At 36.2% G+C, this 27868-nt stretch overlaps 3 protein-coding genes and 1 pseudogene across 3 annotated transcripts; 1 reads left to right on the top strand and 3 right to left on the bottom strand.

Annotated features, from left to right (window-relative positions):
• Positions 1-73: 73 nt before the first annotated feature.
• LOC147386090 (protein RETICULATA, chloroplastic-like) lies at positions 74-6633 on the bottom strand. Its single transcript, XM_086423871.1, has 7 exons — positions 5501-6633; positions 5087-5185; positions 4330-4550; positions 4076-4145; positions 3730-3809; positions 1748-1812; positions 74-540 (listed from the first exon to the last, which is right to left on the bottom strand). The coding sequence occupies exons 1-7, from the start codon at positions 6110-6112 to the stop codon at positions 347-349; spliced, it is 1341 nt and encodes a 446-aa protein (XP_086279997.1). The 5' UTR covers positions 6113-6633; the 3' UTR covers positions 74-346.
• A 3366-nt stretch (positions 6634-9999) lies between these two features.
• CRR2 (Tetratricopeptide repeat (TPR)-like superfamily protein) lies at positions 10000-15760 on the top strand. Its single transcript, XM_086423874.1, is given in 3 exon segments — positions 10000-10973; positions 11279-12498; positions 15623-15760. Coding segments are annotated over 2 exon segments (1995 nt in total). The 5' UTR covers positions 10000-10107; the 3' UTR covers positions 12408-12498; positions 15623-15760.
• On the bottom strand, positions 13570-16133 carry LOC147386088 (putative receptor protein kinase ZmPK1). The gene has a single exon (XM_086423869.1). It carries the CDS (start codon positions 16131-16133, stop codon positions 13683-13685), a length of 2451 nt encoding a protein of 816 aa, XP_086279995.1. The 3' UTR covers positions 13570-13682.
• Positions 16134-20871: 4738 nt separating this feature from the next.
• LOC147386087 (putative receptor protein kinase ZmPK1) lies at positions 20872-23604 on the bottom strand (annotated as a pseudogene).
• Between the last annotated feature and the right edge of the window lie 4264 nt (positions 23605-27868).

Raw genomic sequence — 27868 nt, 5'->3', positions numbered from 1 at the left:
TGGGATGGTTGCGAATTTGAGATAGAGATTGCTTTGGGCATGTTCATACTGATTAGTAACCGAAATAAAGCACTTCAAAAAAGCATACAAAATCAATCATGAGAACAAATTAAACTCCATATCAGGATACAAAATGTTCAATAGTCTCTGTGCCGCCTTTTTAAGGATTTAATCAGAAGGCACCTTATCTGTCCTTAATTTCTACGACTTCTAAGTAGGAAATTTCTCCAACCAAAAATAAGTTGAGCTTTCCAGACAGCAAATTAAGGCATAGATATAAAATCCTAAATTATTTTTCAAATTTCATTGTTAAAGGCAATATCACTGACAGATATGAAGATAAGCCTTATTGACAGCCACTCCACCTGGCCCAGTCCACAAACTGCATACCTCCATAAATATTGTTGGCAAATCGGACACCAACTGTAAATGCCAACGTGGCAGGAGGGACCCGCTTTGCAAATGGTGATGCTTCTACCAGGCGTTCCAGTCCATTTATAATCTGGTAGCGAGTGTTGGAAGAAACCGCAAGAAATACACCTGTGTATTGAGTGACAACCAATTGATGAAACAGAACGAGAATGAGTCAAACTTCTCCAAAGATTTACCATATATTTTGCTTTCAGCATTCAGCCTGAGGATCAATTATCTTTACTTAATTTGGGTAGCTCTAAGACACTATAAAAAACAAGCACAAACTAATCATCACTCATCATAAATTCTTGTTGTGAGTTCAAACAGAAGTAAAATATTCAGGTCAGGAAGAAGGACATTGATGTCATTTGTAAGTCCAGCTTGTGCAGCAAACCTGGCACATGTCAGACAGAACTTGGAAGATTCGCCATTATATGGACCTTCCATGCCATGGAATTGAACCATTTGTAGATATATCTTTGGGATCATTTGCCTCTTATGTTACTCAGTAAGGCAGGGAACCGTCATTTGCCTCTTATGTTACTCAGGTAAGGCAGAGAACTGCCATTTGCCTCTATGTTACTCAGGTGAGGTAGAGACCCATCCAGGATATATCATTAACATAGCAATTGTCCTTGAAGAAAATGAAGTGCTCAATCATGGGTACGACGTCCATTAGTAGTGTCAGGGGTAACAAAGTTTGCCTCTTTGTTTCTTGCCATTGTTTCACTTTGTCTCCTACTGTCTTGAGAAGTCTCAGTTTTTTAACTGATTGGGATGTACCTCAAGGCCTAGACTTGAGAAAATATACCGCCATGATTTTTTTAGTATCTAATTTACAAGATTCACATAACATTAACTTCATAGGCTGATACAGTACATACTACCTCTGATCCCATTTTTTTTTTCCTCACATTTTTTATTTTCATATTTTGCTTTACATTATAAAGTTTCTAGCAGCATTCAATTTCTTGTTTCCTACAGACTCATTCTTTTCGTGGTATATTGAAGGTAAGGAGCATCACCTAGGGATGTACAGTGATTAGAACTAAAATGACTTGAAAAAAGTGAACCCCTACAACCATGAGTAACTAATCAAGTATCAGCTAAACTAAAAGCTGAAGAGTACAAATAATAGACCATCAGAATTAGTAATAGAAGAACCGCACGAACAACTATGTCCATGTCATTTGCTTCAAGATTCTAGCAGAATGACAGGTTCTCATCCTCGTCCTCGAAGACTTGTCAAAAAGATTTTGGGTCTGCTAAATGATAGTACTATAACAAGCTGAATAGCTAAAAACAGGATAGTGAGAAATGGATTTAGACGTACCCCAAAGAGCAGCACTTCTGAAAAGAGGTGGAACAGGTACGTCTTCTTCTGATTTCTTTACACTCCTGACCATATGAAAATAAAATATAGTGAGAAATGGTGCATGTCTTCCAAAAACAGCAAATCAGACCAGTAAGCAGGCTTGATGACTATGGCCTTAGTTGATCCTGTACCTCAAGTTTAGCCAAAAGGTTTTTTGTATATAATTAAAAGGAAAACACTAGCCTCAACCCATGGTCGAGGCTCTCCATAAACCGACGGTTGACATGCTGGGGATTCCCAAGAAAATGGATCCTTAGTACTAATTCCTAGAAGAGCAAACAGATCTGTAGGAAATTTGTGTTTTTCCTCTTATCTCATCCATTTATTTGATGGAGAGCCTTGACTGTGGGTTGAGGCTAGAATATGTCTTAATCTATATAACTCTGATGTTAAACAGACAAATGATCATTCAAACAAGTGTAATTTAAACTACACAGTTTACGGTCAGAAGCATACGATTGGGATCATTGTACGGGAACATTTTCTACCATTCAAACGCATTGCATTTGGATGTCACAACTTACAAATTATAGAATCATATAAATCTCCCATGTGATCAAACAATTCACACGACAAGCAAAAAAATATAATAAAAATGATAGTACACAGCCATCAACTCTAGAGAGTCCCTGATAGCCAAGACTGAAAAAAATAATAATAATTAGAACTTATTGGGAAAAAAAAGAGAAGATAAGAAGACACGAGCACAAACTGAAAATATGGCTCAATGATGGAATCCTCAAATAGGATTCATATTGCCAGCCCCAATATCTGGAGTAAGCAAGATGATTCCTAGAAACCCCCTCACCCCTTCGATATCCATCAAACTCCAACAAATCCTTCGAACTAATTATATAGCATCTATTCTTGAAGGGTAATTATACAAGAACCCCACGAATTAATAAGGGCAACCCACACCATAGCTGAATTGGTTGGTCTTATCATAGAGAGCATCCTCACCAAAAATCAGCTCATTCCAAAACTTCTAACCCCATCAAAACTGGTTTACAAAAAAACACAGACGATTTACGGTTGTTGAACTTGTTTTGATGGGGTTAGAAGTTTCAAAATGGGCTGATTTTTTGGTGAGGATGATCTCCTCGTCATAGAGAGCATCCTCACCAAAAATCAATTCATTCTGAAAATTTTAACCCATATAAGACAAAACAATTCGGTTACAATTACAATAGCAAAAAAAAAGAGACCAACTAAATATTTTGTTGTACAAATAAATAATTTTTTTTGATAAATAAGACCAATTAAATCTTTCATGTACTACGTTTTTGAAGATGAATGTTTTTTTTTTTTGATAAGTATAATATATTGATAAAGAAAAGAAAACAAAGTACAATGAGGCCAAGGGAGCCTCTCAAAGAGCTACAAAACAAAGAAAATCTAAAGCATCAAAGAGTTCCATCTAAATACAAAATCATCAAAAGTAGTCCCCTTTTTAAAGATGAATGTTTTTGAGAAAGAAAAAAAAAACACAGGTGTTTTTTACATTTAAAACAAGGGAATTCAGGTCATTTATGTTAGGATCGGTGTCTCAAATACATATTCATTAAAACATGGAGGGTATGCAGGTAATTTCAGTTAAGAGTGGTGTCTCAAATATTCATTAAAATGTGGAGGGGTGGAAGATCTGAGAATCTATAAAAGCGTTCCAGTTTCAAGGGGTAATCTGTAAGTAGTATATTATTTGGGGGTGAAAAAGGCTTAAATTATTGACACGTTGAAGCGTTAACAACATTTAATATTAAATAATAATGTGACATCAATGGAATTTTTAAAAGAACTGAGAACAAAATAACCCTTCCATCCTCTCTTTTATAGATGGTATAGATAAATCAATTCATACATGCAACATAAAATCCAGAAGAGAAGTTTCCAACATGATGACCATCAGTAAAAGTACAGGATATGCCAAGATTGAAATTTACCGTTTGGCAGTCATGATCAAATTCGCAATGCCTTGGCCAATAAGACCGCATACAAACCCAACTGATCCATACAGTACGCCCTGGACCCAGAATATGTAAATCAATTACGACACATAGTATAAAAAAATATCAACAAAGCGATCCCAATAGAATCTTTACGTATAAAAAGAGAGAAGAAAAAAAAAGTTGTGCTTTCAGTGAGACCACTAAAACTAACAAACATGGAGGAAAACAGAATATATTGATTACCAAGCCGGAGATAAAAAAACAGAAAATCAGAGTTGCTTCTCTAGACTCATGTTCACGTAATAGTCTTCTACCAAACGTAAGAAGGAAAATGTCTCACCTTATAAAAGTAAGTTGCAACTCGTTGCTGTACTGAAAACCCACATCCTGGTCTTTCAGCTTCAAACACGCTGCAGAAGAATATTTTAGAATTGTTCAAACTTCTTCAAAATCTTCTCAAGTTGCAAATTAGGATAACAAGGGAAATATGGAAGAAACTGAGAATGATTTTGGTCCAGAAAAAACAGAAATCAGTGATCCTATTCTTAACTAGGAATACAACCTAACGAAATTCTTTTGGCATGAAATGCTAACCTGCTAGGTAAAGCTCCATAAGCAAGTTGCATGCGCCCAAGGAATCCTTTTGATATAGATGGTTGTCCAATGCGAACATAGGGTGCTAATAGACCGACTAAAGCAATGTTAACAACCACTCCAACCAAAAGATCTGCAACATATAACTCAAATTCTGCCCAAAAATCCTTTCCTCTCTTTTGAACTTCCGCAAAGGTTGCACAGCAAGAATCAATAACTATCTGAACATGTTAAAACAATGGTGAAAAGTTCTACAAAGGAATAGATGTGAAAGTGTGAAGCACCATAGATGCCAAATGCCTTCAGTCACACAATGCAAGTGAGTGTGACCACCTATTCATCAATCTGAACCATGTTTTATCAATAAAGAAACCTCCGTTAGATACAACAAGAGGCAAATAAAAACACAGCTGATTACCAAAAAGATTCCCTCAGCAATTCATTCTCAACCTTCCACAGCCCAAAACTATACCAATCACATGGTGTTACCAGCCTAGTGAATGGAATTTTCCTTGACTATTAATCACATTTTTTAACCATCCATCTATTTTTTCAAGATCATTCTTAGATTAAAAGGTTAACATTCTCAATTGGCAAAGTTTTGGGGCTATGGCCCATCCAATAGGAGCTCATCTTCTTAATGGTTTAGATTGATATGTAAGTGATGAGGGCATCACTACCCTCTGTGGCACTCAGCCTCACCATATTTTACTCCTACATATCAGATTTTTTATTTTTCAGAACCAACATAACAAACCTCTGTTCCAATTTTAAAAAGGAAAGAAGGGTCAGCAAGCATTCGATTACGAAGTAGAGAACAAGACCTCATCAGGACACCCAAAGGCCAAACCGACCCCTACAATTTGAATACCAAAATAAATCAAATAATGGCATCAGAAACAATAAGGCAAATCACAAAAATGAATTCCACATAAAGCCGTCAGTTTGATAATCATCATACACAAGGTTTAAAACACTGCATCGATTGAATGTTTCAGTTAATGAAAAAGCCGATACAGCATCGGCCAATACATTCAATACAAACTAATGCATTCCGATACATTCCTGAAACATTCAATGTTTCGGGGTCAATGTTCCATATCAGTCTTGGCTGATACCGATACATTCCGATATTTTAAACCATGATCATACAGATGCAATCAAGCTATACCTGCAAATCCAAGTATCTAAGAAGAAGAACTTTGCGAATTCCAACAGTTTTTGCGGCCTCTAAAATGTCTGAAGGAAGACTTGCTCCCCGACCCTCCATCTCTTTAACAACCTCCTCAAACTTCAATATCGGCCCGAACTCATCGTCTCCTTTGTCACCCTCTTCATTATCACCACCACCCCCTCCTTGTCCTCCTCCTCCTCCTCCCATTGAAGATTTTCCACTACCATCCCCACCACCTACATTGTCGGTATCAGGCGTAAAACTAGTCTCCAAAGGCCCACAATCTTTTGTTAAAGAAGTATCCCCTCTCTCATTCGAAACTGTTGATACTGAATCACTAGATTCTGGTTCAGTCTGCGGCTGCAAAATGCACCCGACCCGAAAACTCTTTTCCGAACTCCTTGCAACATGTCTACTTCTCTTGTATCTTGAAAGAACCGATAAAGTCGTCTCCTTTACAAAACACTCGAATTCAAGATTAGGAACTTTCAGACATTCCAATGCCCTAACCTCAACTATCATTGTTCTACTCCATTGTTTTGTTGAATCATTCTCATTCAAAAATTTACCAAATTTTGATAATCCGAAACTCAAAGAAGAAATCGCCATATTCTTACTATTCCAATACTCAGACAAGTCTACAAATTAATACATTTTTCTAAAAATGAACCCTAATAATTCACTAGCAGAATGCAGACATGATCTAATCAAAATAAATACTGTAAAAAACTGATTAAAATTCCAAAAGAAAAGAAAAAAAAAAAGCTATTAAAATGTTAAAATCGATCTAAAATAGTGGAGAAAGCAAAGAAGATCAACCCTAGCTTTTCGAGACAAAAAGAATGAACCAATAATAGCTTCAAGAGAACTTCCTCTAGTCTAGACTAGAGAGCTTAGACGACCTCCCATTCTAAGTAAAAAATGGGATGGAAGAACCAAAGAAAAGTTCTACTTTGTGCTCGTGAAAGCTATTTAGGAAGCGTTTTTGATTTTCGACTTTCTGAAAGTGATTAAGCAGAAAAAATGGAGAAATAACAGAGATGAGTGAGTGTGAAAGAGAGGAGTCGGCCTCTGCTTCTCACCCAAACCCAAGTGTTCTTTTTGCTTGCACGTGAGAATAAGTAGGGTTTCGCTAACATGCTCACAAACAAAGTCGTTGGATGGAAAAGTGGGTACATTCTTCGTGGATTCGGACACTATACATGAGAGGACCCATAATATTTTAGGGGTTTAGTTAACATGTGCCCAAAGGATATACGTTTAGGTGCATTAAATACACCTTAAAAATTGAATTTTCCCGTCAGAAGATTCCAACAATAAATTTTTTTTATTTTTTATTTTTTACTTTTTAAAGAGCTTCTATAAATACTACAATTTTATTTATAATACACCAACTAAACGTGTGCCCAACAAGACCATTTTTTTTTAGAGAGCTTCTATTAATCCTACAACTTTTATTTATAACACACCATTCTACATTAAATAATCATGTAAATATGTAATTTCAAAATAATTGGTGTGTTATAAGTAAAAATTGGTGTCCCTAGAATCTCTCTTTTTAAAAAATGTGAAATCTTTTCCTTACTAACATAATAATAAGATTTTGAGCCTTACTAAGGGTCGATTTGTTCAAATGGATTACCACATCAAAAATCTAACACCACAACCCTCTAAGTTTCATCAAAAAACTAAAATCCAAAAGAAATAATTTCTTTTTAATTAAATCTTATGTTAGGAAAATGGGCGATTACCAAACTTCCACATAATTGTCAAAATAAAAAATGAAATTCAACGGTTACTACCAAACTTTTTTTTTTTTTTTTTTTTTTCCGTAGAATTTCATCCCCTATAATCCTTAAGAATCAGATCATGTTTTTTATGCCAAAAGGTGAGCACAAAGACCATTAGTAAGGTTAGGGGGGACTTTTTTAAATTACTGAGACATTTGGGAAGAGTTAGGCTAGCCTAAGTCACCTGGTAAGATTCCCAATCTTACAAGGGAGCGGATCCTCTACAGTTATCTTTCCATGTGGTTTTCTAATAGTAAATTTGGATGATTGAGATCTCTCCACATCATCAAAACACCAAATACACACCATTTTTATAAAAGGGTCATTGGGCCCACATTGATTGTCACATTCGCAATTCAACATCACAGCTCCTTGGAATTCATGGTCTACACTCTAGATCAAATTTAGAAAAGAAAAAATAAAAATAAAAATAAAAAACTAACTTGACTCGAAGCTTTAAAAATGGACGCCGTGTGAACTCTCAAATTTCATTTCAATGGTGGAAAATACTCTCTTTTATATTTAAAGTTCTTAAATTGTTTGTGATGTACACCCCCATGGCATTCAATCACGTTTTTGAATGTCACATGCAGGTGGGGTCATGGAACTTTCTTTACTAAAGAAAGTGTTTCAAAAGATTCTAAATGGGACGATGGGCCCAATATAGGAATACCCGGCAAATGCTCTAAATCAATATTCAAATTCAATTATCTTATCGGATAATAGATAATATTTTATTCAAATTTAATATATATTATATCTAATTGGATTCGAATTTAATATTATTAGAGTGAAAATTTTGATATTTGAATCCTCATTTGATAAGGATTTAAATATAAAATTTTATTCAATTTCGAATCTAATTACCAAAAATTTTGAATTATATTTGATGATTTGAATAATTGACTATCCATTGATAGGCTTAATTCTTAGACAATTCTTCCATCTCAACCGTTTGTATGATAAAGAATGTAAAACTTGATTCGATGCCAATTTTTTCCAATGATGAAAGTTTAATTCGATTGATTGATTCAATAAATCATATAAGTCATAAATTAATGAATCCTAACAAACACTTTATGTATCGAACAAATGCTTTACAAAAAACCTATAGTACTACAACCTTCATTTTGCAATCTCTCTAATCTTATTACATCTACCACTGCACCTTTGCATCTGTAACTTCAATAGGGGTTCTAACTAAAAAAAAAACTCTCTGATGATCAAGCCAGACACAATAATGGTAGAGTAACACTAATAATGATGGCAACAGGGCAAGTTTAGCTAAACCTAACTCCATCCCCGATTATTATTGGTTACCCTGATCTCGACTTAGGTTTAATATTTTTGATCCATCCCTGCTCAGAATAATTTTTCTTCGCCCCATCCTAGATTGTGTCTCATTTTGAATGTTTGTGCTTAAGAATAATGATTTTCTAACGCCACCAAGGACATACACCTCCTGATGTGGCATGAGCTAGAACCATAGATTCTTTCCTTGGGATACACAACCTGCACATATTAATGGGGATGTATAGTGGTGTATCTTGAGGGGGAAAAATATGGTTCTAGCCCATGCCACGTCAAGGGCGTTAGAAAATCACAACTCTTGTTTTAATCTTTAATTGGGTGTGGTAGACAATTTAAGAATTGGGTATAATAAAAAATAAAAATAAAAAATGTGTCGATGGGGGGTTTAAACCTCAGACATGTGTACTACTTTACATGTGTCTTACCATTTCACTAAGTAGTACTTCTTGATAGCAAATTTGATATGTATATAATCAAGGTGGGTTGACAAGGTGAGGTATATAAAACTGTCTCCGCCCCGAAATCGAATCTAATTTTCATTTCTTTTACCAAAACCTCCTTGAAACCATTTATAAATGGGAAAAAGCAATCATAGAGGGGTGGGGCAACATTGTCATCCTTAATGACATAAAGGAAGCGTATAAATCAATAAATTCAATAAGAATTAAGATATTGTGTTCAATGGAATACAAAAAAATAATTTTGAATCAATAAATTCAATTAATAAACAAGCAATAATTTGAAAAATAAAAATAAAGCATGAAGTTGAAAAGTAATGAAGAGAGAAAATATAATTGAATTGGTATATTTGGAATTGATTGATGCACTGAATTTAATTTTTAAAGCTCATTATATAGATAACTTCAACATAACAACTTAGAAACATTCTAAAATACTAAAAAGTAACTTTTTAATATATCTATAATATATTATTAACCTTCTGATTTTATCATAATTCAATTTGAGCACTTTTAAGTATTTTTAATTGTAGCCTAAATAATAAAAAACGATGCATTTAGAATAGAATAGAAACCTAAAACAAATTAGAGACTAAACATAGTAGAAACAAGATAAAATATTAACTTTTTAAAATTGAAATAGAAATTAACTAAACTTATAAATTACTCAAAACTAAAATAAATTAAAGACATATAACTAAAATAAAAATTGGGTTGAGTATGAATCCAGTTAGGTCAATCCGAATCAAGTTGGTCAAATTGAGTCAACTCCGTCTAAAAATTCTGATCTTCCTCGTGTAGATGTCTTACATTACCTAAACACGAGGAGAGAATTATAATCGTGTACCATTTGATTTGGATGATCAGCTATTTATAGAGTCTTCTTCCCACTCATCAAAGAGAGTCCTATAATTATATAGCGGGCCTGGGCTGGACTATCCAAAATAATCAAAAGCCAAGTCCAGGCCCAGCCACTACAGTGTGTTAAACACCCCCACAAAACAAAGCCATGTTTTGAGAACAAAATACTTGAGAAATTAATCTCATGTGGTCGTTTCAGTCTCCCTCATCTCTCCAACAACCTTTCCCGCCAAAACACTCATACAAAACTCCTCTCTCTTTTAGACAGACTTCCATAACTTCCTCTCTCAGAACCAATTCACAACGTTTGAACAACAACCAATTAATTCAATCTCTCTGTAAACAAGGCAACCTCAAACAAGCTCTTCAAATCCTCCCCAACGAACCCAACCCCACCCAACACACATACGAGCTCCTAATCCAATCTTGTACACATCAGAATTCTCTCTCTAATGGCGTAGTCGTTCATCGTCATCTCATCGATGATGGGTTTGATCAAGATCCCTTCCTTGCAACCAAACTCATTAACATGTATTCTGAATTAAACTCCATTGATAATGCCCACTATGTGTTCGATAAAATTTGTAACAAAACAATCTTTGTATGGAACGCTCTTATTAGAGCGCTTGCATTGGCTGGTAATGGCGAAGAAGCACTCGCTCTTTACCATAAAATGAATCAAATCGGAATTCCTTCTGATCGTTTCACGTACACTTATGTACTCAAGGCTTGTGTTGCTTCATCATCTTCAATGTTGCCTCTACAGAAGGGGAAAGAAATTCATGGGCACATTATACGACATTCATTTGAGTCTTATGTTCATATTATGACTACTTTGATGGACTTGTATGCTAGGTTCGGGTGTGTTTCGAATGCGAGTTGTGTGTTTGACAAGATTTCTGAGAGAAATGTTGTTTCCTGGAGAACCATGATAGCTTGTTATGCGAAGAATGGTAGACCCAGTGAAGCGTTGGAGCTCTTTTGGGAGATGATGGCTGAGCTATTCTAGAAAGAGACTTCTTTGGGCTATCCTTCCATCGGCCATTGCTTGGGGTCTTTGGAAAGAGCGTAACAACAGGGTATTTCATAGCAAGGAGAGCTCGGTCCACACAGTGACTTTAGAGATTATTGGGCTTATGTTCCTTTGGTCTAAGATGAACAAAGCGTTTGAGGGAGTGCGCTTTCAAGATTTCTTATTTAATTGGGATTCCATTTGTGACAGCTAGTGCCAATCCTTGTATTTGTTCTTTGCTTTTGTTTTCTTTCTCTCTTTGTTGGTACTTGTGTGTAGGTTGGGGGCTAACTCAGCCTCCCCCTTTTCTTCCCTTCATTTATATAATCTTATACTTATCAAAAAAAAATTCAGTTACGATGGTTAGCGTCCTTCAAGCTTGTGCTGCTCTAGCTTCTTTGGGTCAAGGTAAGTTGATACATGGTTATGTCCTCAGGAGGGGTCTTGATTCGATTCTTCCGGTTGTCAACGGTCTTGTGACGATGTATTCAAAATGTGGTAGTCTAGGAATTGGGCGTCGGGTCTTTGATCAGATGGAAAAGAGGGATGTTGTGTCTTGGAATTCTATGATTGCGGGCTATGGGATACATGGGTTTGGCGAGGAGGCAATTTTGATATTTAAAGAGATGATTGACCATGGCATCTCACCGAATACCATAACATTTGTGAGCATTTTGGGAGCTTGTAGCCATGCTGGGCTTGTTGATGAAGGGAAGAAATTGTTCGATTCTATGGTTCGTGAACATGGGATTTTCCCTAGTGCGGAGCACTATGCTTGTATGGTGGATCTTCTAGGCCGTGCTGGTCATTTAGAAGAAGCGGGCAAGATTGTGGAACAGATGCGGATTGAACCGGGTCCCCATGTCTGGGGTTCGCTTCTTGGTGCATGCAGGATTCATTGCAATATTGAGCTTGCAGAGAGAGCAAGTGTTCGTCTCTTTGAGCTTGAGCCCATGAATGCTGGGAATTATGTACTTTTGGCAGATATCTATGCGGAGGCTAAGATGTGGGAGGAGGTGAGTCGAGTAAAGAAGCTTTTAGAGGTTAGAGGACTACAAAAGGTGCCAGGCTGTAGTTGGATTGAAGTGAATAGGAAGATTTATTCATTTGTATCTGTTGATGAGTTGAACCCACGGATTGAACAACTTCATGCTTTGTTGGTTCGATTATCATCAGAGATGAAGGGGATAGGTTATGTTCCAGACACGAAAGTCGTACTCTATGATCTTGATCAGGTGGAAAAGGAACAAATTGTACTGAGCCATAGTGAGAAACTGGCTGTAGCCTTTGGACTCATCAATAGTAGTAATGGCGAAACCATCCGGATTACCAAGAACCTTAGATTGTGTGAAGATTGTCATTCTATTACAAAGTTCATTTCCCAGTTTGCGAATAGAGAGATTCTTGTTCGAGATGTGAACTGGTTTCATCATTTCAGAGATGGGGTTTGTTCTTGTGGTGATTATTGGTGAAGTCAACTCAAAATTTAATCATTGTTGATTAGCTGAAAAGTTTCTTTCCCTTTGAGGATGTACAGTTTTCAATGTTGAGCTTAAATACAAGGTGAGAATTCAACAACAGAAAACAATAATTATACTTTAGAATATCTTCTTGTTTTCATTCTTTTGAATTATTTTGAAGAAATAATGTGATTGCCTGGTTTCATTGTACTATAATGACCTATTTACTCTAAAATCAGTAACTGATAGAAATATAACTTAAAAGAAAAAAAATGCAATCACTGGATTTTCTTTTTGGATAGATCTTTATTTTATTTTTAAAAAAAGGGGGAAAGAAAGAAAAGAAAATATCAGACCTGTGCCACATACAAGAAGGCAATAGAGAAGAAAAATGCTGGAGTGGTCTCAATTCACCCTTTGCTGACCTGGAGTTGTGTATGGAACCGTAGTTTCTTCGAGATATGAGTGAAAAGCATCTATGGTTTTGTGTGCACCTCCACGTCAACAAAGTGTGAATTGAGGTCACTCCAGCACGAATCAAATAAGAAAGCAGGAAAATAACTAAAGGACACCAAAAACAACGGAAAAAGTAAAAGAAGAGAAAAAAAAGTCTACTTCCTCTCCTTTCAAATTCCCACTAAAACAAAAGTCTTCAAAGAGGACCCCCTTAAGCACCTTAAAAGCCTTGTTCCGGAAGAACGAAAAACCTAAGTTTGAAATGATGACCTCCTAAATAGAATGATCCTACCTTTAGAAGACAAGTTTTTCCTCTACTTCTATAAACCCTAATCATGGAAAACAAAATCAGACTCCATAAAATCCTTCCTCTAGAGTTAAGTTCCGTGGCCTGCCTGCTTAGAAAGAGAGATGAAATAGATCTACGAAAGCAACAATAAATTATCTTGTGCAATTTATATTTCATGTCACACAAACACTCACACACACAGATTTTTAACAAATGTACGGAAGTATGAGCAGTCAGATGGTTTGAATATCCATTGCTGGGATTTAGGGGCTATGTACATCCTAAACCAACAGGTATTCTAGCAATTAGATAGTGTGGAATGGATTGATGGAGAGACACCAGCTCATAACATGGAATCTTTTCTGTTTAATGAATATTATTGTGGTTCCTATGAAATGTTATATAGTTTGTTCACTAAGAAGCAAGATGTTAATAAAATGTGATACATGTAATGGAAATACAGACTAGCATTGATGTGTCGGTTCAACTCTAACCCTTGTGCACAAAATACACACAGGATAGCATATTAATTATTTCATAAATTATAGCATTTTTGGAGTATGGATTACTGATTCATCTCCAATTTGTAGAAGAGTGTGCACTATTGAATCCATTGTTGGTCTCTTGTTCCTGTCCTCCTCCACACAGGAGAGGCCTAACTCTATCATTATTGCTGCTTGTTCTCGGTTGAACTGCCCGTTCAATCTTGGATCTATTATATCCTCAATCCAAGAGTCTTCACCACATCCCATTTTCCTCTTCACTACTCTGACAAACCTCGTGAGCTCTGTCTCCTCCTCTCCACCATCCTCCACCACCACCCAATTTGAAAGCCGAATGCCCTTCACAATCTCTAGAAGAACCACCCCAAAGCTATAAACATCTACCTTCGCAGTAATGGGAAGATTCAGTGCCCACTCTGGAGCCATGTACCCCTTTGTTCCTCGGATCCGGGAAAACTCGGAACTGGCACCACCTCTCTTAGACAACTTTGCTAGACCAAAATCTGCAATCTTCGGCTCATAATCCACGTCAAGAAGTATGTTTTCAGGCTTCACATCACAGTGGATAACCCACTCTAGACACTCATGATGAAGATAGGCAAGCCCCTTGGCTGACCCTAGCACAATTTTGTACCTCAAATTCCATCCAAGCAAACTAGCAACAATACCGTTGTCGCTGCTGTTGACATTGTAGAACAGATGCTTGTCCAATGATCTGTTCTCTAAGTACTCATACACCACAAGTCTGTGAGTCCCCTCTGAACAGAACCCCCACATTCTCACTAGATTCATGTGGTTTATTCTCCCTATTGTACTTACTTCAGCCCAAAACTCTTCTTCTCCTTGTATTACATCACCCAGTTTCTTCACTGCCACTATTCTATCATCCTCCAAAACTCCCTTATAAACAGCCCCAGAGCCGCCTCTACCGAGCTCCTCCTTGAATTTCTTGGTTGCCCTCTTCAGCTCTCCATAGGTAAACTTCCTGAACTGATTGGATATCGTAAGGTATCCGTCCTCCACTGATTTCGGTAGACCATGTCCCCTGTAGAGTAACCACCAACCAGAAGTAACAAAGGGGATCTCAATCACTCTCACAGCCAAAACGAACCAATAGAGATAAACCCATTTTTCCCTTGAACTATTAGGTAAATACATATTTGCAGAATCTATCTTAACTTCATCTGTACTTGAATTGCAGATTAGCTCAGATCCTTGAAGAACAATGGGTTCTGATGTTTCTACATTTCTAGGTAGTTTCAAAAATATGCTTCCTGGGAAGTTTGGAGACTTGTACCCATTAAAAAGAGCACTTTTTGTGTAGCATGGGCTATCTCCTGTTAGCTTGAAGCCAATGGCCTCACAAGAACAATCATCGGCGCACAGCTTCATGCAAGCTTTTAGTGATGTGGTTGGATAGAAATTCAGATCATACCCATAGAAATCTATCTGGGGAAGCTCCACAAACTTTATCGGCTGGAATTTGTCGCATGTCCTGTTGAACTTAGGCTTACAACCTTTGCTCCAGTCACTTGGGTCACGCCTCCCGAAACCCGGAGGGCACAAACACTTGGGTTTCGGTGAATAAACACAAATCCCATTTCTGCCACACAATCCATGAACATTGCATGCCTGTGGGAGAGCCTCCCATGAGATTTCCCATGATATGGTTAACTCATTCAAGCTATAGAGTCTTAGATTACCATCGTAATCCATGGTTAACCTCCTCTTAATTCCAAAACCCACATCAGAAGCATTAAATTCCGTTCTATCGCTAGCTGAAAACCTCCCCATTTCGTCAAGAACTGCAATTCTGCTACTGTTGTAATTTGTTCTACCATTTTGATATATATCGTAATCTGGGTTAGGCCAATACAAGCTAGAAATCTCGGGCCCATCATACATTAATATCGTGGTATTATCATTGTTGAAATAGAAACTAAAATAACCTGTAGCATATGTACCTTTTCCCTTTGCAGATATTAGTTTTGTGTTCTTGGTGATTAGTTGTGAAGGGAGAAGAGTATCAGTAGGGGAGTCGAAGCTTTGCCATAGAAGTTTACCTTCTGAGTCCTTCATAACGAGGTTTCCGGTGTCGAGGAGCTCTGCTCGATCAACCTTGGTGTCCGTTGTATTGGTGGACCAAATTGTCGAGCCATCGGCATCGGTTAGGGACATTTTGCCATCTTTATGCAGTGAAATTCTTGAGCCTTGGCCGTTCACTGGTTGGTCTTGATTCGCCATCCAAACAACAGTTCTGTTCGCAGAATTGGTGAACCAAATTGAGAAACAGTAAGCATTTGTGCCCACTGGATAGAACCCAGAGGTGAAGGATTTGTCTTGGGAGGTGAGAAAGTCTGCTTCATTTTCAACTGATAAAGAAGAATCTCTGTACAAGGAATTCTGTGGTTGTGAAGATTGGAAAGAAGAGTGAAAGCAAATGAGAATGATGAAGAAGAGGAACTCAAGGTTTGGAGATGGGTTTCTCATGGTTGCAGAAAGGGAGAGTTCAGATACGTAGATTTTGAGCTTGTGATTAACAGAACTTATTCTCCTTCCTTAAAAGGTCTTCTCTAATATAATAATAAACCGAACAAAATGTCCTTTTCTTTAAACCTTTAAAAAGGGAAGATTACTTAAAGGACCCTGGTGGTGGGGCTTTTTTTCTAAATAGTCCCTAAGTTTTGGGCGGCTCTTAGTTGTCCATTTTGTAAACTTTTCTTTTCTTAGTAGTCCCTGCCTCCTTGGACCTCATCTCCCACATTTCTCACAATTGAATGCCTTGATCGTTTGAACTCATGATTTTCATTAAAAAAAAAAATGAATTTTATTTATCAAAAAAAAAAAATGAATTTTTGACATGTCAATCAAGTTTCGAAGACTTCATTCCGTCAGAAAAGACTTAAGAAGGAAGAAGTCATTTTCAAGGATTTTTCAAATATTTTGAAGATAGTAAAAAATTAGGATTTTTCACTTTTTTTTTTCCCTTAATTTTTGGATGAAAATAGATTAAGAATGGTTCTTTTGATTTGAAATCATCTAAACAAGTCATTATCTCAAGTTTTTAATTGACTTGTTCATGTATTTTAATTGAAAAAACTTAAAAATAAAAAATGGGTTGGTTTTACCTGTGTTAAGTTCACCAATAAATAAAAAATAGTGAATTGGACAATAATAGAAGTCAACAATAAATAAAAAAAGCATTGAGTTCACCAATAATGAGGCACTATCTAGAAATAAAAAATTTACTAAATGTTTTATCAAGCTATTGTCCAAAATTTAAGAATTATTTAGAAATAAATCCATCCACCAGGATTCTTTAAGTGATTTTTCATTTTATATTTGAGTAATGTGGAGTTTGGTGATTTTATTGGGAGGTTTCGTAGAGTTTTAGAATTAGACAAGACTTTAGGTTCATTAGAGAAAGTTAAACGATGTGTTTCGATGATTGATGGGTCTGTTATCGTTGTTTGATTGTGATGAGCCTTGTCGATTGGATTTAAGAGAATGGGAGTGTAAGGGAGTGATGTGTTGATGTAGTGTTAGGTTGGTTGGAGAGGTTAGGTGTTTAGATTAGGAGAATGGGTTGTATAAGGGGTTGGTTGATTGGATTTTGGGAAAGTTAAGGGGATGATGACATGTGTCAAAAGGGCTGGGGAGGTGAGGTGGTTAGATGGGTTGATTGGAGAGAATGAGTATTAGTTTGGTGATGAGGGGTGTAGGTTAGGTTTGTGAGAGTGGATTTGTAAGAAATGATGAAGGGAGGTGTGTGTTGTGATGTGAGTTGGTTGATTGTATTAGAGAAATGTGAGGTAGGTAGATTAGGGAATGATATGGGTTGAGATGATTTGTGAGGTGATGTAGGTAGATAGATTGTTAGAGAAAGGTGATGTGGGTAGGTAGTTGGATGAGGGAGATGAGAGGGGATGACGACATGTGTCATATTTGGTGATCAAGATGATGATTGGTTGATACGGATGATGGTTTGTGGGTTACGGTTATGGGTATGGATGTGGATTGGATATAGATAATAGTTTTATAGGCTTTAATGTATTAGGCTTGGGTTTTAAGTTATTTGAAATTGGTTAGGGTCATTTTGAAATTGGTTTTTGAGGATGGGTAGGTTTATAGGGTTTGGGTGATGTGGGATTAAATTTAGGTTAAAGGGGTAAGGTGAGAAAATGTACTTTTGAGAGTTGAGGGTTTGTGGGCCCTAAATGGGCTTACGGTATTTTCGAATTCAAAGGTGGAGCGGTGAAAGGTCGGGGAGGTAGGGGTACACCAAGTCTTTTAGGTGGGTGCTTTAGACCTTTACGGGGTCTTAGGGACCTTTGATTCGATCAAAATGTCACATTTTGATGGATTGGGCTTTTGAAATCCGTTGACCAATTTATTTGAAAATTGATCTTTTTGGGCTCTTTCGAGTAAGAGGCCCGTTCAAATTGGGGTGTCTACACTATGTTTAAAAAAAAGTAAAAATAAAAAATAAAAAATTTGTGAAATAACCAAATTGACTCTAACAAAAACTCTTTGTACTGACCTAAAAAAAGTTTTTTAGTTTTTGTTCGATAGGAAGATACCAAAAATTTTCATTGTGACATGGTAGAAACATACTGATTGGGACATCTGTAGGAACCTACAAAGTACTTTTAGGTAAATTCGGTAGAATCCAATTGAATCTCTTTGACAATTTTGGTACTGAAGTACCGAATGGAGCTTTATTTGATTTTTTTTTTTTTTGTCAAAATTTCCAAATCCCTATATCAGGAGTTGAGGTTTCCATGGTCATTTCTTATATACTTCACAAGTTCTAAAGGTATTCCTTCCTGTATTGCAAAATCTAATTGAAACCATCATAAATGCAAAGAAGAAAAAGAAGAATGAGAAAGAGAGAGAGAGAGAGAGAGAGATGATGAAGAAGAAAACCAAATAATGTTCGGTTGGGATGGTAGTTCCAAAGAGTAGTTCAATGTGGAGAGACTAAATGGTGGATACAAGTAGCCTGGTTCTTCAAAAAATCAGGGGAATCTTAGTTTGATGAATTTGGTAGGTGTAGGTCTTAAACATCCTTATTATTTGATTTTAAAAATAATTAGTTTTTTTTATATTATAAACTATTAAATAGGTATCACAATCACCAAAATTTTTAACTTTAGCTAAATGATAGAAGAGAATCCTCTTTTTAACTTTTAACGATTTCACGAGGGAAAAGCCCTACAATCCATATTATTTAAATTTAAAAATAATTAATTTTTTATATTATAAACTAGTAAATAGGTGTCACAATCACCAAAATTTTTAACTTTAACTGTCCAACATATTTGAAAATATGTTTGACCTATTGTCCATATGAAACTCTAATGGTCCTTTTATAGATACATTTTAGTTAAATAATAAGTTTAATTTCTTAAAGATAGTAAATTTTAATTTGAAAGAGTTGGTTTATTTGTACGCATCGAAATGGTTCAGTGTACCCATTTAAGTAACTTTTGTAAAAATATATATATATTTTTACTATTTTACCCTTTTGGTTTAGCTTATTGCACACACCATCACCTATTGAACTAAAGTCCAAAACTCTCTTTCTTCCTCTTCTTTATGTTCATTTCCTTCTGAGTGTTGTCAGAAGTTGAATCAATAGAGGTTAGGTTTTAGGTTTATTTTTTTCAAGTTATCTTATTTTTTTTGAAATTTCTTTTACTTTTTTTTTTGCATTTAATAATTAAGAAAAATGAAAAAAAAATACTATTAAAACCTCAAAACGACGATTTTGAATCGAAGGACTCAAAGATTTTTTGATTGTTCTGTTTGGTAGGTTTAGACCGAACTTATTTTATCAAATTCAATAGGTACCTATCGAATGTTACTAAACAAATTCGATAAAAAGAAATAAGTGAGAAATAGAGAGGGGGAAAGAAGAAGAGATGAAGAAATGATTTGGTACCTTAGTTTATTAGGAGTGTGCAAAGAGATATTTTAAAGTTAAAGTGTGTATCGCAAGTGGGTGAAATGAGCCATTTTGATGTCTGCAAATATAAACCACCCCCCCAAAGTTGAGAGGAGATGATTTTTTTTATTATAAAGAAATATAAAGTAGTGACGGAGGAGTTTGTAGTCGAACAAAAACGAACAATGCCTAAATTAATATATTGGTTTTAAAGATAACTGCTATTGGCACCCACACTTTTTCTTATTACACCCCAATTATTATAAAGGGTGAATCTCCATTTCGTTTTGAATATGACGAAATTCCAATTTTGGTACACTAGTCATTTTAATTCCCAAAACATGTTTTTACAGTGAATTCGTCACTTTTATAATCTATTAACTCATTGGTAAAACACCAACGATTTTGCCTTGTCAGCGATCTCACTTATAATTTATCAATGACTTCATTGATTACAAAAGAATTGAATTCATTGGAAAAGCATGTTTTGGGAATTAAAATGAATGGTGTACCCGAAACCGGAATTTGGACATAAGTTGCGCACGTTTTAGGAAATATCCCAAAAAATAAGTTAATAGTTGAGAGTAATTAAAAGTTGGGGTGCCAATAGAAACTCTCTTTCTCTTTAGATTTTTATTTGTTAGACTTAGGATTTTAGAGTCGTGTTGGGGTGACAAGGGGGGGAAGATTTGACGTGGTGGCATGCACATAACCGTAGATACTTTTCCACGAGATAAAAGGAAAAAAGCATCTACAATTATGTGCGCGCCACCACGTCAGATGTGTCCCCTGTGTGTCCACTTTTGTGTGTCACTCCAGCATTAGACAGGACTTTATATGGCCTAATCCTAAGTGTAAAGAACTGCTGAAGTAGTTTCAATGGGTAATAATGCTTTGTAATGTTGAAGTGAGAACTTGAACCGCACTTTTGTAATGTTTGAATGGTGTGTTTTAATCGTTAACTATTGTGCGATAAATAATTTAAGAAATCAGAGTGTAATAAGTAAAATTTGGGGTGCCAATAGCAGCACTCTTTATTTAAAAAAAATATTAGACCAGGAATTGGGTGACCGGTCTTTGATCGATGGAAAAGAGGGATGTTGTATCTTGGAACTCTATGATTTCAGGCTATAGGATACACGGGCTCTGTGAGGAGGCAATTCCAATATTTAAAGATAGGATCAATCATGTCATCTCACCAAATACTATAACATTTGTGAGCATTTTGGGATCTTGTAGCCAAGCCGGCCGGGGTGTTGATGAGGGCAGGAAATTGTTCACTAAAAGAAGCAAGATGTTTATAAACTATCATACATGTAATGCATATACATACTGGCACTGATGTGTTGGCTCAACTCTAACACTTGTGCACAAAATGCACATACAATAGCATATTAATTATTTGCATGAATTACAGCATTTTTGGAGTATGGACTTCTGATTCATCTCCAATTTGTAGAAGAGTGTGGACTACTGAATCCATGGTTGGTCTCTTGTTCCTATCCTCCTCCACACATGAGATCCCCAACTCTATCATTATCACTGCTTGTTGTCGGTTAAACTGCCCGTTCAATCTTTGATCTATTATATCCTCAACCCAAGAGTCTTCTCCACATTTGATTTTCCTCTTCACTACTCTTACAAACCTCGTGAGCTCCGTCTCCAACCCTCCACCATCCTTCACCACCAGCCAATTAGAAAGCCGAATGCCCTTCACAATCTCTAGAAGAACCACCCCAAAGCTATAAACATCTACCTTGACAGTAATGGGAAGATTCAGTGCCCACTCTGGAGCCATGTACCCCTTTGTTCCTCGGATCCGGGAAAACTTGGAACTGGCACCACCTCTCTTAGACAACTTTGCTAGCCCAAAATCTGCAATCTTCGGCTCATAATCCGCATCAAGAAGTATGTTTTCAGGCTTCACATCACAGTGGAAAACCCACTCTTGACACTCATGATGAAGATAGGCAAGCCCCTTGGCTGACCCTAGCACAATTTTGTACCTCAAATTCCATCCAAGCAAACTAGCAACAATACCGTTGTCGCTGCTGTTGACATTGTAGAACAGATGCTTGTCCAATGATCTGTTCTCTAAGTACTCATACACCACAAGTCTGTGAGTCCCCTCGGAACAGAACCCCCACATTCTCACTAGATTCATGTGGTTTATTATTCTCCTATTGTACTTACTTCACGCCCAAAACTCTTCTTCTCCTTGAATTACATCACCCAGTTTCTTCACTGCCACTATTCTATCATCCTCCAAAACTCCCTTATAAACAGCCCCAGAGCCGCCTCTACCGAGCTCCTCCTTGAATTTCTTGGTTGCCTTCTTCAGCTCTCCATAGGTAAACTTCCTGAACTGTTTGGATATCATAAGGTATCCGTCCTCCACTGATTTCGGAAGACCATGTCCCCTGTAGAGTAACCACGAACCCGAAGTAACAAAGAGGATCTCTATCACTCCAACAGCCAAAACGAACCAATAGAGATAAACCCATTTTGCCCTTGAACTATTAGGTAAATACATATTTGCAGAACCTATCTGAACTTCATCTATACTTGAATTGCAGATTAGCTCAGATCCTTGAAGAACAATGGGTTCTGATGTTTCTACATTTCTAGGCAGTTTCAAAAATATGCTTCCTGGGAAGTTTGGAGACTTGTACCCATTAAAAAGAGCACTTTTTGTGTAGCATGGGCTATCTCCTGTTAGCTTGAAGCCGATAGCCTCACAAGAACAATCGTCGGCGCACAGCTTCTTGCAATCTTTTAGTGACGTCTTTTGAGCGTAATTCAGATCATACCCATAGAAATCAATCTGAGGAAGCTCCACAAAATTAACCGGCTCGAATTTGTCGCACGTCCTGTTGTACTTAGGCTTGCAACCTTTGTTCCAGTCACTTGGGTCGCTCCTCTCGAAACCCGGTGGGCACAAACACTTGGGTTTTGGTGAATAAACACAAATCCCATTTCTGCCACACAATCCATGAACTTTGCACAACTGTGGGAGAGCCTCCCATGAGATTACCCATGATTTGGTTAACTCATTCAAGCTATAGAGTCTTAGATTACCATCGTAATCCATGGTTAACCTCCTCTTAATTCCAAAACCCATATCAGAAGCGTTAAATTCCGTTCTATCACTAGCTGAAAACCTCCCCATTTCGTCAAGAACCGCAATTTTGCTACTATTGTATTTTTTTCTTGTATTTTCAAATATAGTGTAGTCCTGGTTAGGCCAATACACGCTAGAAATCTCGGGCCCGTCATACATTAATATCATAGTGTTATCATTGTTGAAATAGAAACTATAATAACCTGTAGCATATGTTCCATTTCCCTTTGCAGATATCAGTTTTGTGTTCTTGGTGATTAGTTGTGAAGGGAGAAGAGTATCAGTAGGGGAGTCGAAGCTTTGCCATAGAATTTTACCTTCTGAGTCCTTCAGAACGAGGTTTCCGGTGTCGAAGAGCTCAGCTCGATTGACCTTGGTGTTTGTTGTATCGGTGGACCAAACTGTCGAGCCATCGGCATCGATTAGGACCATTTTGCCATCTTTACGTAGCGAAATTCTCGAGGCTTGGCCATTAACGGGTTGGTCTCGGTTCGCCATCCAAATGACGGTTTTGGGATCAGAATTGGTGAACCAAATTGAGAAACAGTAAGCATTTGTGCCCACTTCGTGAAATCCACAAGTGAAGGACTTGTCTTGGGAGGTGAGAAAGTCTGTATGATCTTCAACTGATAGAGAAGAACCTCTATACAAGGAATTATGAGGTTGTGAAGATTGAAATGAATAGTGAAAGCAAATGAGAATGATGAAGAGGAGGAAGTGAAGGGTTGGATATGGGTTTCTCATGGTTGCAGAGAGGAGGAGTTCAGAATTCAGATAGGTTGATTTGGAGCTTTTGATGAACAACTTGTCCTGCTCTATGGTGGTCATATAGTCGTCTGAATTTGTCCCTTTCAAACATTGGCCTACATGTGATTATTTGAGTTACCAGTTGTTTTTTAAATCGATTACATGCCTACCTTGGTCTTCTTTTATAGAATAATAAAATGACCAAAATATCCTTATATTCAACTTATAAATAACCCACCAAGGGGATTAGTCCCTACGATCGCATACTTTGATCTCACAAAAGTTTTTCAACGTGCAACAAGGTTTGAAACACACAACTAAAGAGAACAAACCCCCGCTAGTTTTTCCTTTGAGCCAAATCCCGAGGTAAAAAGCCTTTGATTTTTCTTCATAAATTAATTATCTTTAATCTTTGATTTCAAGTATAAGATGGGATTCAAAACAATATATTGAAGATGTGGTTAAATAGATTAAAGGTAACTTAGTATCATAACGTTGATTAGATTAAGGGAAAGAATAAAGCTGAAGTGACCTCGAGATTGAACCTCACATTGCATAATGTGAAAGTGTATGGGAACCAATCCATAGATGCTTTTCCTCAAGATATGAATGAAAAAGCATCCTATTTAATGTTGTCAATTCTTCTTTTTTCCAAGACTTGGACCATACGGTTATGCATTAGATACATGTCAATATTTCCGTGGTAGGATTGCATTTAGGAAGGTGTTGGTATATCCATATCCAAATTTTTTATACAGGTTCAACTCAGATAAATATCTGGATCTGACCCGATCGAAAATTGATTTAGGTCGGTCGGATAATTTCGAACCATTTAAAGTTATTTCAATAAAAATCATTAAAGGTGTGATTTGGACTCAAGACCTCTTCCTTTATTGAAGTAGGCTTTGGTAATTGTGCCTAACATTTATTGATTGTAAAAAATACCTTAAAAAATATAAAATATAACTTACAACATAATATATCATTCGAATTTAGGTGGATATAAGGATGGATGCGTATCTAACTTAGGTCAGGGGACATCAACCCATATCTAACCCATTTTTTAATTCAAATATACTTGAACGAATCAAAACCGCTAAATTCAGATCACTCGAATTTTGGATAAAATCCAACCCATTTTAAGTCCTACCCATGGATTTAAGAAGGGAAAATTACTTATAATGAATCCTAACACAAATCTTTTTTCTAAGTACCCCCTTAATTTTTTGGGTTGACTTCATATTTCATTTAGTAAATTCCTCTTACCCCCATTCAATTATTGAGATAGAGGATTCAAATTATTTGAAATCAACACCTTACAACTGTCAAGATGAACTATTATAAATCATCAATCCCGACATTTGAAACAACGATCATTGAAATCAACAATTCAAATTGTTAAGTCAAACTTTTACAATCATTGATATCAACAAGTGGGTAATGTTGGGTTGAATCATAAAAGTTTGGGTAGAGCCGGATCTTAGTGTTGGTTGGGTAAATGTCTTATAGTAAATGTTGGGTTAAACCAAAAAAGTTAGGGTAGAGCTAGATCTTATGGTAAAAGTTGGGGTGAACCAGAAAAGTCTGGATAGAGTCGGATCTCAGTGTTGGTTGGGTAAGTGTCCTATAGTAAGAGGAGTAGTTATGAACCCTTTAGACCATCCCCATGGGGATGGTGAAGGGAGGACCTCAATTGGTAGAAAAAAAAAACAACCCCACAACCCCTTGTGGTTATCCTGTGCTTGAAAGCGGTCAAAGATTGAAGATTGAAGTAAATCATCTCAATGAATCATCAATCTCAAATATTTGATTGTGATGTTTAAGATGGGTGAGGGGATTTTCCTACCTGGGTGGTTAGATACCCTTCCAAAAGTCAGGTGCATTTAGAAAGATGTCCTTACCTTAGGTTGATTAAATAATTTTTCCATTTAGGAATGGGTTTGATTTTAATAGGCCACTTGATCAAGTCACTATTAAGTCATTTTCCCATTTAAGAATCGTTTCCGGTATGAATAGGCCATTTGATCGAGTCAAAACCTTACAAATTTTAGTTCACACTCACTCAACATTAAAAAGTATTTTTTATTGGTAATATATATATATATATATATATATATATATATATATATATATAATATATATATATATATATATATATATATATAGGTGAGACTAATCCCACGGTCGCACAAACCGCCCTTCAAAAAGTCCTACACGCAATAGATTGAATTGAGGGTCAATTGGGCCTCAAGGAATTCATTGTTTCGCGGGGTTTCGACCACTTGACCTACCCTTCTTGATGCTTACCATTTTTTCCTCTCCAAAAGAAAATTTGATTTAAGTAGGGCTATCCCCTTAATTAATATGACTAGAACACATCTTGCATGTCAAAAACTAGGAATCCTAGTTTTGACGATTTCTCTTTTAATGGGTAAGCTGGACTTGAACCCACGACTTCAAAGTTGTTTCGCAATGTGTCATACCAACCGAATTATGGCTAAGGCTCTGAGCCCAAAAATTAAGAGCAAAATTAAAATAAACAAACAAAATAACTAAATGCCTACGTATATCTAATGAAATCACCAAATTTTTTCACTTCAGCTAAACAATCACAAGCACCACGGCCACGCACACTGCCCTTCAGAAAGTCCTACATGCAATTGATTGAGTCGAGGGTCAATTGGGCCCCAAGGAATTCATTGCTTTGTGGGGTTTCGACCACTTGACCTACCCTTCTTGATGCTTACCATTTTTTTCTCTCCAAAAGAAATTTTATTGAAGTATGGTTATCCCCTTAATTAATATGACTAAAGCACATCTTGTATTTTGAAAACTAGGAATCCTAGTTTTTACGATTTCTTTTTTAATGGGTAAGCTGGACTTGAACCCACAACCTCAAAGTTGTTTCGCCATGTGTCGTACCAACCAAGCTATGGCCAAGGCTCTAAGCTCAAAAATTAAGAACAAAATTTAAATAAACAAACAAAATAAATAAAATGGCTACATATATCTAATGAAAATTGCAAGCCTTAAAACAACTTAATATTTAATCCTTGTTATTTAATTTTAAAAACAATGATTTATTTTCTATTATAAACTACTAAATAGTAAATAGGTGTCACAACTCACAATCACCAAAAATTTTAACTTTAGCTAAACAGAAAGTCCTACACGCAATTGATTGAATCGAGGGTCAATTGGGCCCAAAGGAATTCATTGCTTTGTGGGGTTTTGACCACTTGACCTACCCTTCTTGACGTTTACTCTTGTTTTCTCTCGAAAAGAAAATTTGATTTAAGTAGGGTTATCCCCTTAATTAATCTGACTAGAGCACATCTTGCATTTTGGAAACTAGGAATCCTAGTTTTGACGATTTCTTTTTTAATAGGTAAGCTGGACTTGAACCCACAACCTCAAAGTTGTTTCGCCATGTGTCATAACGACCAAGCTATGGCCAAAGCTCTAAGCCCAAAAATTAAGAACAAAATTTAAATAAATAAACAAAATAAATAAAATGGCTACAAATATCTAATGAAAATTGTAAGCCTTAAAACAACTTAGTATTTAATCCTTGTTATTTAATTTTAAAAAAAAATGATTTTTTTTCTATTATAAACTACTAAATACTAAACATATGTCACAACTCACAATCACCAAAATTTTTAACTTAAGCTAAACAGAAAGTCCTACACGCAATTGATTGAGTCGAGGGTGAATTGGGCCTCAAGGAATTCATTGCTTTATGGGGTTTTGACCACTTGACCTATCCTTCTTGATGTTTACCCTTGTTTTGTCTTCAAAAGAAAAATTGATTTAAGTAAGTTATCCCCTTAATTAATATGACTAGAGCACATCTTGCATTTTGAAAACTAAGAATCCTAGTTTTGACGATTTCTTTTTTAATGGGTAAGCTGGACCTGAACCCACAACCTCAAAGTTGTTTCGCCATGTGTCATAGCAACCAAGCTATGGCCAAGGCTCTAAGCCCAAAAATTAAGAACAAAATTTAAATAAACAAACAAAATAAATAAAATGGCTACAAATATCTAATGAAAATTGTAAGCTTTAAAACAACTTAGTATTTAATCATTGTTATTTAATTTTAAAAACAATGATTTATTTTCTATTATAAACTACTAAATACTAAATAAGTGTCACAACTCACAATCACCAAAATTTTTATTTTTAGCTAAACCGAAAGTCCTACATGCAATTGATTGAGTCGAGGTTCAATTGGGTCCCAAGGAATTCATTGCTTTGTGGGGTTTTAACCACTTGACCTACCCTTCTTGATGTTTACCCTTGTTTTTCTCAAAAAAAAAATTTGATTTAAGTAAAGTTATCTCCTTAATTAATATGACTAGAGCACATCTTGCATTTTGGAAACTAGGAATCCTAGTTTTGACGATT

This window comes from Akebia trifoliata, chromosome 14, assembly GCF_017979445.1.
Source record: "Akebia trifoliata isolate Shusen 1 chromosome 14, ASM1797944v1, whole genome shotgun sequence".
NCBI classification, from domain to species: Eukaryota; Viridiplantae; Streptophyta; class Magnoliopsida; order Ranunculales; family Lardizabalaceae; genus Akebia; species Akebia trifoliata.
Note: the sequence above shows the minus strand (reverse complement) of the source record. Positions and strands in the feature narration are given on the sequence as shown.

Excerpts from the sequence above, each read along its gene's own strand:
- LOC147386090 (XM_086423871.1), bottom strand. The coding sequence starts at position 6,112 with ATGGCGATTTCTTCTTTGAGTTTCGGATTATCAAAATTTGGTAAATTT. Across the intron at positions 5,186-5,500 it reads TTAGATACTTGGATTTGCAG|GGGTCGGTTTGGCCTTTGGG; the intron begins GTATAGCTTGAT and ends TTCAAATTGTAG. Across the intron at positions 1,813-3,729 it reads TTGATCATGACTGCCAAACG|GAGTGTAAAGAAATCAGAAG; the intron begins GTAAATTTCAAT and ends TCATATGGTCAG.
- LOC147386088 (XM_086423869.1), bottom strand. The coding sequence starts at position 16,133 with ATGAGAAACCCATCTCCAAACCTTGAGTTCCTCTTCTTCATCATTCTC.